This window comes from Pollicipes pollicipes, unplaced genomic scaffold (assembly GCF_011947565.3).
Source record: "Pollicipes pollicipes isolate AB1234 unplaced genomic scaffold, Ppol_2.1 Scaffold_7261;HRSCAF=8764_pilon_pilon_pilon, whole genome shotgun sequence".
Taxonomy (NCBI): Eukaryota; Metazoa; Arthropoda; class Thecostraca; order Pollicipedomorpha; family Pollicipedidae; genus Pollicipes; species Pollicipes pollicipes.
Window position 1 is genome coordinate 22,184,449 of NW_023597054.1, and position 14,519 is coordinate 22,198,967.

General features: G+C 51.4%; 1 protein-coding gene across 1 annotated transcript in view; it reads right to left on the reverse strand.

Annotated features, from left to right (window-relative positions):
• Positions 1–9,395, reverse strand: part of LOC119111184 (lysine-specific demethylase 7B) — a 12,974-nt gene extending 3,579 nt beyond the window's left edge. The window contains exons 1-8 of the mRNA XM_037235007.1: positions 9,368–9,395; positions 7,396–7,502; positions 7,085–7,170; positions 4,384–4,501; positions 3,807–3,970; positions 3,149–3,290; positions 2,255–2,447; positions 1,788–1,892 (exon numbers count right to left, since the gene is read on the reverse strand). Of these exons, the coding sequence (XP_037090902.1) occupies positions 1,788–1,892; positions 2,255–2,447; positions 3,149–3,290; positions 3,807–3,970; positions 4,384–4,501; positions 7,085–7,170; positions 7,396–7,493 (906 nt within the window). The 5' untranslated portion in view covers positions 7,494–7,502; positions 9,368–9,395. The remainder of the gene's footprint in view (positions 1–1,787; positions 1,893–2,254; positions 2,448–3,148; positions 3,291–3,806; positions 3,971–4,383; positions 4,502–7,084; positions 7,171–7,395; positions 7,503–9,367) is intronic.
• Between the last annotated feature and the right edge of the window lie 5,124 nt (positions 9,396–14,519).

Consider the following 14,519-nt stretch of genomic DNA (forward strand, 5'->3'; position numbering starts at 1 on the left):
AGTCTCTCGGTAAAATTTTGCTGTGTGACTCTCTCTAAACCTACGTTGAGCCTCGTGGAACGAGAGTCCATCCTTGACCTTCAGGGTCCTAATTTCTTTCCCGGCAATGAACGCCGAACACTTTCGGACAGACGCCATGTATGCCTCCTCGCAGCTGGCACGTTTTGGGTATTCAGACGCACAGTTCTGTATTTGGTGTCCTACGCCAGCGTACTTTCTGCATTTGGGTGCCTTCCAACACTTGTTCGTGAGATGTCCAGATAAATGGCATTCATAACGCCTGACAAGGTCGGGGATATACTGTCGACCCGGAACAGACTGGTGACCGACCGTGGTTATCTCGGGTCGGACGGTGCGGTGACATGTCCGGATGACAGCATCCGTGTCCGTGACACTGCCTATCTCTCGACGGAGGGTGTGTCTCTCCGATACAATGCCATGCTTCGGCAGCTCCTCCACTTCACCACCCGTCGACATACCAAAATACCTCTTTTCGGGTACCAAATGTGGCGATGTTCACATTGAAAGTAGTTTATCCTCAATGGTATCAGTATTTCTTCCTCGTCAAGTTTGGCTGAACGAACAATCAAGAATAACGTCAGCGGTTCAGTCATATCAGCGCAGCTGATGTTTGGGTCGGCGATTGTGTGTTGGTTTGCTATGAGTTTGTTTTATGATTCGGTGCGCTGACTTCCCGCCGACCATGGAGCCCAACAGGGGGACGGGCCGCTTCAATGAGAGGCACCGCCAGAGATACCAGCGCGCTATACGCAGGCCTATGCACCGAGAGTTGCTGCGAGAGCCGCCGGGCAAGAGTTCGCGGGGCTAGAGCCCCGGCTCACAGAGGCCAATCAGACACCCTGGCCGCGAGCCAGGACACGGCCCAACCAAGGTAGAAGAGGCAAGATCAGCACTCGGCGGCCCCCCCCCCCCCCTCAACGCTCGTCACACCACCTGCGTGACTACTAATCAGGACTGGCGCCGGGCTAACCGATTTACTTGTGATATGCTGACTGCCAAGAGTAGCCCGCAAGGCAGCCCCCTAAACGCCCTGGTTAACCACTATCGCACCTGTGGCGACGACTCAGCACGGCAGCCCGAATCAAGCTTAAAAACTGGGGCACAGGTGTTGCGAATTCCCTGCGCTGACCGAGGCCGGTGCGAGAGGCAATTTTGGTCGGCCTCCTGTCATTCGGCCCCGAAGGGAGCTTTACAAGCCTCCCTAACCCCCCGCAGGGCCACTGGAACATTTACCCCCACCACCACCACAACCACCACTATCACCACGGAAAGGTGGTGCCTCACGGCGTGGGGGGGGGAGGGGGCAGACACATGCGCCATCTGGCAATAGAACTACACGCGCACACGCACACGCACACGCACACGCATACGCACAACGCGCACGCACACACACACACACACACACACACACACTATATATAAGATATATATATATATATATATATATATATTATATATATATAAATCGCCATAGGGTTTCAATCTAGGTGTTATAAGCACCGATCTTAGCCACTAGACCGTAAACGGCGCCAGCGACTCGTCCACCTGACGTCCACCTGAAGTGTCCGACTCTGACACGCCGCGAAAGCCTGCTCGGCGGACAGGGCGCCGGCTGCATCTAGTACAGCGATCGCGGTCGCACCACGCGGCGGACGAGCGCAGCTGCCCTGCACAGTGAGAACGGCCATACCACGCGGCGGACGAGCGCCGGCTACACCCGGAACCCGAGCACGATCCTACCACGCGGCGGACGTGCGCTGGCTCACCTGGTCACCGAAGAAGGTGGAGTTGCGTGAGTGGAGCTCAGCCAACGCTGGTACCAATGTCAGGTTGGAGGCCGTCGGTCGGATGAGGTAGAAGATCTTCTCGCCCTGCGGAGGACAGCGGCTCGGTCACCGGAGCCGACCAGCATTGCCAACTGACGACGTCAGAAACGATCAGACACACCGCCAGCAGCGCCCATCATTTGTCCCCTTAGTTCGACGATCACACGGAAGGACGTTCGGCGTTTCAGGCCCAAAGGGCTGTCGCCGTCACGGCCGTTCAAAACCGAGACCGTAGCAACAGCTCAAGATAGTTTGGTTGCCTTCCAACGCGTAGCAGGGCCCTTGCACACAAAAACAAAAACAAAAACAAAACGTGCGGGACGTAACTCCACGGTCAGGTCACTAATGTGTCCGCACCACGCCCCCTGGGCGAACGGACACCGCCGGAGGTCACACAAGACGCGAACCTGAAGGACGTGGTACCAGACGGACGTGCCGCCAAAGTCCACGTGGAAGTCTGTGTAGGAGTCGGCGGCGCTGATGAGCGCGTACTTGGTGACAGTGGGCTTCTCCACGCCCTCCGGCGACGGTGTCGGCCACAGCGTGGTCACCCAGCACAGCTTGCGCACGATGTAGGGCGCTTCGACCAGCGCTGACAGCCTGCCGGGCCGCCGCTCCTGTCAGCGCGCCGCCAACGACGCCGGCCGCGCCCGGCTCAACACAGTTCCCCCCGAGTCCGGTCAACGCCTTGCCAAGTGGCACATGTGACGGCAGTTACGGCTCACGTGGTAAAGGCAAAGATGGGTTCCAACACGACCACACTGGACAGTGACAACGCTGGTAAGTCGACGGAGCCCACAGAGCGATTTCAGGGTAATCGAAGACGCCTCAACCATGGTGACCGGCGAGCACCACGCAGCCTGCGGTGCGGCACTCGATGGTGCTGTCCAGCTTTAGACATCCGCAGGCCCACCCTACCGGCCCAGAGGCACCCATTGGCGGCTATGGGCCGCCCCCTGGTCCGTCTGGGTCGCTCTCTCACCAATCCGCTCCACTTGATCGACCCCCTCTCTCACCTGTGCGGGGCGCCATCTGGCCACCCCAGCCACGCTTACTGACGCGTGCGGGGTACCATCTGACCGCCCCAGCCTCGCCCACTGACCTGTGCGGGGTCACATCCAACCGCCCCAGCCTCGCCCACCGACCCGGTGCCCCAGCCACTCTTACTGACGCGTGCGGGGCACCACCTGACCGCCCCAGCCTCACCCACTGACCCGTGCGGGGCACCATCTCACCGCCCCAGCCTCGCCCGCTGACCCGGTGCGGGGCACCATCCGAACGCCCTAGCCTCACCCACTGACCCGGTGCCGCTGAACTCGAGGCTGATGCAGTTGAGCGTCTCTGCACGCTGCCGGCTGCTGAAGTACTCGGCGAGGTCGTGCATGCTGATGTGTATGTCGCGCTGCCGGCTGACGTCGATCACGTCCACCTCGCGCTCCGAGCCTGCGTGGACGGCAGCTGCCGGTCAGCACAGCCACACCCCGCACCACAGCCCGTCAGCGCGGTCACATCCCGCACCGCAGCCGGTCAGCACGGTCACACCCCGCACCGCAGCCCGTCAGCACGGTCACACCCCTGACCCCCCCCCCCCCCCGCCGCCTCGTCAGCACGGCCACACCCCGCACCGCAGTCGGAGCACCGTTCGTGCCGCGGCTGGGCGGCCGCCGCTGGTCGCTGACTCGGCGCTGGACTCGTTCAAGCAGCGTGACCCGTTGCTCACGCACATACGCGGCACTAGTCTAGCGCATGATCTGACCGCAGGTATGCTACGTCGACGCTAAGGTTCAGACTATCTACGGTGGAAGCTGAACCGTATCGTGTACGAATGTGTCCAGCAGCACGGCAGCTGGGGCTACATGTGGTTATATCACCAGCGTCCCGTCACATCACCAACCCACAACACATGGCAGCCGCGGGCCCCCCGGCGCCCCACATCGCGGCGAAGGTGACCGTACGCACCCACGTAGTTCTCCACGTCGTGGACGGTGAAGGCGTTGGCGGGCGGCAGCTGCATGCCCAGCCCCTCCAGTGAGTCGAGCAAGATGGGCCGGTCCCAGCCGTGCTGGGCCAGGTACGGCAACGTCAACTGCTGACCGCGCAGTCGAACGATGACGTCATCAGCGCTGGGGCGGAGGGTCAGGCCAGATCAGTCGCACACCGACAACGGGCATATCGGGTCAGCGGTCAGCTGTACAAAGGATACGCACGCACGCACGCGCGCACACACACGCACACACAAACACGCATTATGTGGACCCGCCCGCTCTTAAAATGCAGTCCTAGCAATCGAAATGAGATAACATTGCATTTTCAATCTGTGGTTTCGCACTTCTCGCATTGGGTCCCACAGCACGTAAATAAGCCTCGAACAAGCCTCGCATAACTTCAACAGTTGTGGCAGTCACGAACAAGATCATACAAACCAGTGTGCAACATTAAAATCGATTTTTAGGACGGTTTGGCAGCGCTCAAGGCACCTCACGCTCTTATCTGAAGCACCAAAAGACGAAAATCACCCGGGGCCATCAGTGTATACCTTTCGAAGTGGCGGGAGCGGAGCTCTTTGATGAATATGGGAGTTCCAGTTTGAACCGGTTTTGCATCGGCGTTCAGCTCGTAGGGGTCATGCCGGTGCCAGTTCGTCCTTTGCTTGTCTGAGGTAAAAGGGTGACACTCGTGCTCAGATGTCGGTTGGCATGGCATCAAAGTGGGCATCGTGTGAGATCTTCGAGCATATATTCTCTTTAATAAACGGGGTGTCCCATTTTTGGGCATACTTCAAAAACATACTTTAAAAAATCGCAGGATGACCTACACCCAACAATAGCACTGGGCGGCGCAGTTGCAGCACCAATAATATATAACGAGAAAATGCATTTTCATTACTTTCTAGTCCAAATTATGCTGCCAAGGTTTGTTACAGCGATACACTTCGTCCTTTGTATTCCCAGAGTGGAGCGCCAGTCCGCGGCAGCTAACGACGGCACGGTCTGGCGAGGGCCGTCGTCAGCTGTCACGGACTGGTGGTACTACTTTTGAGCCGTTTTAATCCGCAAATCGCGGGCCTACGGGCTGCAAAAGAGAAATCTCTTCTGGTGTGAATAACGCCAGACAAATGAAAGTTTGTGATGGGCGCGGTGGGCGGCTTACGTCATTTGCCCCAAAGCGCAATGGTTGAAGCTGGGACCAGTGCCTCACTATATAGACCATGTGGTACGTCCGTCTCCCGAATTCAAAATGCACATCGAAAAGAGCCACTGTGCCAAATGTCATGGTAGATAAATCAAAACCACAGCGTGAAGTTTCGATGAATTCGTGATAATGACCTTGTACTTGTACGCATCCTCCCCAAAGTGTGCCATGCTTTCGGAGAATTCACTCATCAATCGTTCCGACCAGTTGTTGTGCTGCTAACATTATAAAATACACACTTTGAGGAAAACCAACAAAAAAACTGTTTAGTGATGAGCACGAAGTCCTATAGAATTTTCCCGTCGGAGCGGCAAAATCTAATAGCAATTCTGGGCCATTCAGGATTGCGGGAAAACTGGCACTACAGATCAAACAGAACGCGTCTGATCTAACAATAACTGAAAAGTACAGGCTGGCATGGTTCGCTTAATTATGGTGTTTCAGCTACTAAACCACACCGCAATCAAGCTTTAGCCGCGATGCGAAATCGCACGAACATACGGAGCTCGAGCAACCAAATTTTGACGCACAAAATTCAAAGGATGTTACAAACACGACATTCTTCACACGGAATGTGCTAAATTTGTCTCTCTTGCCAATTGCTCCGAAATCGACAAGTACGACGCCACTTAGAACATTGAACACCACAGATGCGCTTTTAACAACACGATTTGTAATATTCTTAAAAAGGAGCACTCCGCACAAATCCCGAATGCCTTAGTCATGCAAAACAAAGTCAAGCGGAAAGGGCAGAAGCACTAGAAGCGCACACAGGAGCGGCTCTACTCGATGGACAGGCAAGCACAATGGCCGACGACGAGCTGGCCAGCGCTTTGGGCCACCGGCAGCACGCCATCGCGGGCACGAGCCAGGCCCACATGCGGCGCCGCACCGACCCCAATGTCAAGTACGCCCACCCCTACCCGCAGCTGGAGAAGGAGTACACGCGCGAGCAATGCCACAAGCTGGAAGAGCTGTTCGGCGAGGCGGATACGGACAACGACGGCTTCATCACTCTCGACAAGCTGAAGAAGTTCTGCGAGAAGAAGATGGGCCGCCCCATCACGCACCTTGATGCCAAGAAGATAATCGCGCTCGGCGACGACGACAAGGACAAGAAGCTGAACCTGGACGAGTTTATGCGTCTGTGGCTGAAGGTGGCCGCCGGCCAGGCGCCGCCCGCCTCCGGCATGGATGCCGTCATGGACACCAACGACATCCGACCGGACATCTCCAAGAACCCCAACTTCACCGACAGCACGAACACGGCCGGCAGCATGAAGAACAGGTTTGAACAGCTGGCCATCTCGGACCAGCGGCAGCAGCAGCACGACGATGCGATTCGGGAGGAGCACCACAAGCTCCGTCAGCGACAGCGCGAGGAGGCCGCGGCCCAGAGGAAGCTGGACGAGCGACACCAGGCCATGAAGAAGAGGGGCGCACTCTTCGAACAAAAATAGATCCATTGCGTTGGCGGATGCCCATGTGGTCAAAGCAGAACAAACTCTGAATGACAGTGCATGTCAGTGGACCTCAGTCGAGAGCCTCGTAATTCAACTGGCATGCTATCTAGCACAATGTAATTACCCCCGAGGAACCAAATATTGCACGTGAAATTTCTAAAAGTGCCTACACTGCACACGCTTGTTGGTTGTTTGGTCAACCCTAAATAAAATAGCATGTGGACAGCCTTTTCCAACATTGAGAACATGTACCAAACAATCCTTTAAAATAAAGTGAACAGCACATGAACATGAAACACCAAACATGAACACCAAACAATCCTTTAAAATAAAGTGAACAGCACGCAGTCGGCTTTTTTGCTTTCGTCGTCCCCATTATAACATGCATTACACCAGAAGCATTACTGGACACTCATTATACCATCAACTTTTGTACTTTGTCGAAACATATGCTGACAGCATACATCTCAGCACATCTGTGAATACAAATGCATAACTAGAAATGCACAAGCTGTGGGGCTACAGCAAACAAGACATGCACCCACATGCCACGGTAATGCGGTTCGAGAGAACAGTACTTACATATTGAGGGGCCGCACATGAGCTCACACCGTGGGCAGTGGTACTTGTCAATATCCACGCTTTGGTGTTCACGAAGACCAACGCATCTGCCCACAAGCCAGTCGAAAATGTTAGACAAGCAAGAAAACTGCCAGGTCATTCAGGCTGAGGGGGATCTGGAGTCTCCTACACATAAATCACGGAGAATGGCACAAAGCTTAGGACTACATGTCAGCTAATCTCAGGTTGTCTCTCTGCACCAATCATGCTGTCGCAATTAAATGATCACACCAATGTTTCAGTACAAAAACCTTGATTATGGACACACTTACATTCCATGAAGCCAATCCTTGCAGATATCACACTGTATCATAAACTTGGAGTTATCATATGGCTGACCGCAGGAGCACAGTGACTCGCCTGATGCCATTGTTTAGACCTAGGGGAGAAGATACAGTTAGAGAGGATAACCTACTCCTAGTGCGACCTGCAATGTGTGCAGGTTGTGTGCAGTACTGTGCAAGGACTAGTAGTAAAAGCACCAAGCTAGCCATTTGGTGGACATGGTCCCAGAAATCCACACCATCAAAAGGTTGGCCTGGATATTCAGGAAAAGAACACATTGTTTTGCTTTTAAGCCTAGTTTTAAAATGTTTAGGGACTATAATTGATGTTAAAACACTGCTGATGACATTCAAGGTGTTTGCATGACTGATCCTTGGGCAGCAACATTTCAGTGACATACTAGCAAGGCCATATTTTCAGCTGCCTTTAGCTTAGAAAAAGCCCCTTGACAAGAGGGTGCAAGGCCAGGCAACTCAGCCAACTCAAGAGGTCTGACATTTTACCACCTGGTGCTTAGGTCATATAACATAATACTGACTGAATTAGGAAACACTGACTTGTAGGGGAGAAAAAAATTAGATTGCATCCTAGATAGCTGATTTTTACAACCACAACCAGGCAGGACTCATGGCATTAAATCATCAGAGCAGAGACAACTTCTTGATGTGGCAAAGCACACTGCAGTGCATTCCATTTTTTGGAACACATTAACAAATATATTTAAAAAATCATGAAAACATGCCTTCTGATCCCTACAACTGACATAGAAGACAGCCAATGTAACATACCATCTGTGAATCTGGGCAAACATGTTTAACTTCCTATATTGCACCTTAAATGTCAAACCATATTGCCTAAGCTTTCATATTACTAACAGAATCCCCCTCTAACAAACCCTATTTGAGGCACGTGCATTCTGGCAGTTTGAGCAACATTGGCATGCCTCTCATGCAGCATGAGAAACAATTTCTGAATTTGGATCCAGATGAGGCTGGATGCCAATCTTGACTAGTCATCTACCATCTGCCCATCACACTTATGATCTGCCATCTGCCATCATGACCAACCTTTGCTCTTAAAATAAAAATATGCTGCAGCTGGAACATCACATCTATGCCAAACAGATTATGAGTCACAAAAAAGTGAAAGGGATTAAGTGCTGTCAAAACCAATGCCACTATGCATGTCAAGCCACAGCAACACCAAACCAGACAAGGCACTGTTTGATGTTAGTGTGCCTGCAAAAATTTCAAGTGGTCTGCAGTTTTGCAACATAAAGCACCATTGAACTCTTGTAAACACAGATTAATCTTAAACAATTTTGTGATACCTGACCAGTATTGCAAATGCGTCATCACTTTTCTATGATAGGACAAATGTGTGCAGTCAAAAGCCAAAAGAAAAAAAGGGATTTGACAGAGTGGCCTTCAGTATATTCTGGCCTTTCCTTGCAAATCAGGTATGGCACCTTCTCTTGTCCCAATATATCTGCAGAATTTCAGAATTCCTGCATGTTTTAAAAGCACAAATTAGATTTTACACACCATCACACTAAATGAGAAACGTTCTAAATACTGAGAAGAAAAATTGCAAATTACTTAGACCCCTGGCCCTGAATAAGGGAATGCACTGCATTCACAGTCTCACACCAGGGATCTCCTCCTCTGCTACCAAAGCAACAGAAACACTTCCCTGCCTGCCAACCCTATTTAGAAAAACTGTGACCAATCCACCATACGACACCCACTCCTCCCATACCAACACTATTTTGCCCCCCATCCATGTAACCAAGTCTGGTACACTCCAAGTGTGCGTTGCTTGCCTCCAGGCTTAACAACGGAATTACAGTCCTGGGATTCTATTGAAAACTGACTTATACAATAATCCAAAGGATATTACTTTCCAGAAGGCGCGTCAATAACATCGCACGTTTTCGCGCACCCCGAATAACCTGGTAACCTTTGCGACTGCCTCCAACACTGTGGTCTCTGATGTAAATAAATGCTGTCGTTGAATGCGGCGCAACCGCTCTAGGAGCAGGATCTAAAAAACCGATATGTGAAGCCGATACGCTCGTCCTCCGAAATGGCCCTTCCGATCCGCGTGTAACCCTCATCAATCGATTCAACGTAATCAGGTGATTCATGGGATGGTAATACTGAGACCTGACCTGGGATAGAACGCCTCAGAAACCCGAAGGTAAAATGTATTGTGCAAAAGCAGACAACTTAGATCTCAGAACAAACGAAACGATCGCTGTGAAACCATCACCATTGGATGTGTCATGCCCGATTCCCTCTCGCAGTTAAAACCCTAGACCCTAGATCATGTAAAAGTCATCAACATTCACGAACTCCGAGATTCTTGCTCACAAACAGATCAGTTTTAGACGTCACCCAACCGACTACTGCGAAACCTTGATGCCAAAACCACGATGAACATGAACATTACCGCGGCGCGGAGAGGTGCATCGTCGTGGGCGGTGAAGGGGTAGTTCAGTCATATCTACGTCTGCAGATTTTATGTGCCCGGCCGTGAGAGCAGGCTCGATGGGCCTAACCGAAACGGACTGGCTTGGTCAGTGTCTTGCTGTGACAGATGCACATGGGTGTAGGAACAGGGGGGGGGGGGGGCATGGGGCCATGCCCTCCCCCACACTTTTCAAGGTGGAGGCGGCAGTGTTAACTGCCCCTCCCCCATTTTTCAGATTAAGGTTGTGTTTAGCTTACTTTTGCACTACATTAAACATACACGCCGTCTTACCTAAAACACCAGCCACCTTCATCAAGATGCGTCATCTTCGTTTGCTTATTAGCTGTCGCTCAGGGCCGCAGCCGCCGGACCGACGCCGCGCGGCCTATGGAGACTGCAGCGCCGGATGTCAAGGCTGTTGCTGCTATGACTTGCGAGCGCGCATGTTCAAAACCGTATTACATAGTTTTTATCAGTAATTAATTCTGACTGAATCTTGAACATTTTAAGACGAACATGGATTAGCCATGTTAGTACAAATTTGGCACCCCATTTAATCTACAATCTACGATCAGGGAGTCCCCAATATCTCTGAAGAACACATAAAAGATACGGAACTGGAGTCTATGTAGCAAGTATTGAGCCAGCTGCAGCGATCATGGATGGTGATGAAGGTTTCCGTGCTGTCATTGAAGGTTTCTGTGCTGATCTGGGGCCAACTGCGTTGCTCAGAAGGCCTCCCGTCTCAAGGAGGGGAACAATGTGATCTGATGCATCCTTTTAAGGGCCTTCGGATCGACCAGGAGATCCTGCCCCGTGTCACCAGAGTGACAGTCAGAAGACACTTCGCGATGGGACGGAATGGCCCTTTAGCCCTCGACCGGAAGCGGTTATGTGCCCCTGGTGTGCTACTCGAGGGGCCCCTTGCACAGAACAAAACAAAGGGTCTCAATAACATTGTTGAAAAGAGTATGAATCTCATTACTGTTGAATAGAGGGTCGAAATGAGCACAAAAAGAACTACCAAGACCCTCTCATGTTTGCCCGAGAACGTTCATTTTTCAAAATGGATTAGTGAAACAAATTACATCTTCATGTTTGAACATGCCCGTCCGCAACCTCGAGAGCAAGGACGGCGATGGTCTGGGTTACAGTTTCCGTAAAACCGAACGGCGTCGGTACTGTAAGTGACACCAGGCGGCGGGCACCGTGTTAATCTCTCCTGGACAGATAGTTACAGAAACACACGAAATAGAGATTCTTCCTTTACTCTTTCAGTTCCACGACCAGATTCCAGCATCACTTCATGGTGCTTTAAGGTCCGATCCGTTCTGAGTATCAGTCTAAAAATCGCACGGGCAAAATACACGCCCAGACTGCCTACTAAATACACGGTTTGACATCCTAAAACGCTCAAAGGTCCAGCTGTTTAGCCGACGCTGCGCGGCCTACAGGGGCTGCAACGCCTGTCGGCGAGGTTTTTGACACAGGATCTGCGTTTGCGCATGCTCAAAACTACGTAACATAACTTGTCTCATTAATCGCTTAAGTGTTTGAATGTAACTATATCAGAAGCATTATCATTTTCATCTACCGGTAGGCCACGACTATGAGTTAGCCACTGGGCTAACGCTCCGCGTATCATGGAGTCTGCAATGCGTGGTGCCCAGGTTTTTTGCTAAGATGTGCGAGCGCGCTTGTCAAAAAACTACGTTACATAAATTGTATCACTAATCGGTTCTGACTGAACGTTGAACATTTCCGGACAAAAGTGGTCTGGCCATGTTAATGCGCATTGTTGATCACCCGATCTACAAGCAAATTTGCATGTTCAAATTTCGACCAAGCATATTGATCTACAATCTACCTTCGCAATGGCTTTAATGTCTGGAACCAGGTTACAAATTCTAACAAAGCTTCGGAATTTTATTAGCTTAAAAAGAGACCAATAAACCTTTAAAAATTTTGAGTGCCGGTGATTTATTCCATGCAGCCGTTCAGCGCCTGATTTCTGCAGTTTATTAAATCTAAACTGCAAGCGGAATTGATTCCGCGGTAGCTTCTGGTTTCTGCTCTGGTTACAAGGTAAAAATAACAATAAAATGACGAGAACCGTGTCCCTTGTTAACGAGCAAGCTATTTTCGTGGATTTTGGGGGAGGGGTCACGATATGAAGGGCTTTTGTCAGGCCTGCGTTCTTCCCTTGGGAAGTTCTGGATGCGTCCCTGCCTACACACAAAAGCAAATCAAGTTGCCTGCATCGAATGATGGGCAATTGAATATCCGTTGGACCAATTAATACCTAAGGTAGGCAGCTTCCCGGAGGCTTTTTCTGCGGCGGTATGATGTAAGGGAAGATAATTTAGGACACCGTTGCAGGTGTCCAGCATATGTTTTCCACACCAATTAGTAATAACACTGATCCAGAAATATGCAACAAAGCAGCCATGCGATCAGTTCGCAGTCAGTCATGCGGGAGACAGTCGGGCCAGGGCAGTGGCCGCCGACGGCGGACGGGAGTAGGGCACAGATAAGGAATATATGACAGAATGACCTTTATTCTGTGGCTTGGTTTTTAAATGATAAAATTTCAGTTCCATGATTGTTGTCACATTTTGGGGTCAGTTTCGGACTTTGAATTGGTTTCCGCCTAAAATGCTGCGACACGTCTTATCTCGTGAAAAGGAGCCAGCGAAATGAAGGCGCATGACAAATCTGTCGCACTGTGAGCCATCATGAACTCCACGAGTGGGACAAGAGTTGAGACTCATGGGTTTTAACCTGAATGTTGCAAGTGTGCAGATCCATGCCTCCGTTGTTCAGGACTTATAAAGAAATACCTGTGTTTTTTATAAGAAATCAATTTTCCTAGAGAGCACCGCCGTCAGTATTACCCAAGACTACGCGCTGAATAGCATACGTGTTAAGAAAGACTCCTTTGTCAAATTCCACCCGCTCTTTATTCGCAAGTTTCGCAGCAGAAAAGCAGCACGTAGGTCTTTCGTGTTCAAAAAGAGCACAACATTTTGCATGAAAGGTCTGCACGTTGACTACGCCACTGACTCAGACTTGCTATGCCCGGCAGAGAACTGGACGCGTGGCTGGCGGCCGCGGACGTGGCTGACCCGCTCATCCAAGCGCAGCGCCAGGTGCTCCGACAGCTCCAGCGCAGAGGTCGCTGTCCAATCGTCGCCGCGATGCTGCTGCTGACCGCCAGCGTCGACCTCTGCTTTCTCAGCCCTATCAGCAGTCTCCCAGAAGGCGGAGATGAAGCCAACCAGCACCAGCTGGCGCTGTACTGCGGGCTCGGAGTGCTGCTGACGCTGCTGGCGCTGGCCGTGGCAGCGACGGCGCTGATTGACCGGCGGCGAGGGCTCGGCGTCTCTGGGACTTCACCCGAACCCCTCCCGCTCCACACAACATGAGTTGTCAGCCAGAGTCCGGGGCTAGGCCGCGACAGACTGCGGGAGCGCACAGGTGGCGCCAACGACGCGGCACTGGAGGGCGTCGCTGGAGAACGCCAACGTCGAGGTGACCCAATGTATGTCACCGTCGACGCGGCACCGGAGGACGTCTTGTATGCTGTGGTCATGACGGGCTGCCTGACGTCGCCTGCCCCCGGCACCTCGTGCACGGAACATGGCGGCGGGGCCCCGAAGACGCGTGTGGTGCGGCTTCGGCGGGGCACTGAGAGGACGGGCTGTTGGGGGTGAACTTGGTAGACAACGAGCTAAACGGGGTAATCTTGGGGAACAACAAACTGAGTGTTTCAAGTTCCGCACCGCATCTGCTAAAATTGCCGCTCCTGACGGCCCGCCAGCACTGAGTGATACGCTGTCGGGGGTCGACCAAAAACAGATTGAAACCAAATCTGATGAATGTGTTGTGCCGGCCGCTGATAGTCCTATATCAATCCTGTCGAATGTGTAGTCACAATCTTTCAGCTCGATTAAGCTATTTTTTCCGGGCCACCGTATTATGGCCATTTCTCTTCATGTACAGCCACGCAGCCGTAAGCTCTGCGCTGTAGAGTAATCATTTCAACAAAAAAGGTCATGTGCAGAGATTTTAACTTTGTGATACCAGCTGGGTTTATTTTATACTGTTTTATACGTGAACTGAATCTTGGCTGAAAAATCCGTGAAAAACACTGATCTTAGGGGCATTGCGAAAGTACTGCGTCACCCCTGGCTTGTACCTCAGCCCTGATATAGTACAGTTGTAGAAGGTTTCTGTCACAGGTTAGAGATTTCCTGATGTTTACTGCACCCTGATGTTATTATGCTTGGAGACATTTTGTGGCTCAACTTGTTCTTTCAGTGGAACGTCAATGCTGCCACAAGTGCTCTACACAAGTTCACGCTGCAAGCGTGAACGAGTACGTACCAGTTCTAGGATTTGAGTTCCGTCTATCTGGGATGGTCTGCTGTAATTTGTTTCCATTTTCACAATTTTTACCAGTATCTCGCAAAAGAGTTCATTTTTATCACCGATGATATCCTGTAAGTCGATAGCTTTTCACTCCTGCGCACAGGGTCAAAACGTTTTATGTAAGCGGTTCCGCAAGACGATTCTATAAAATGATGCACGTTCTCAGACACGCGTGGGCTAGCCTTTTTTACTTTTGACCTCATTTTGA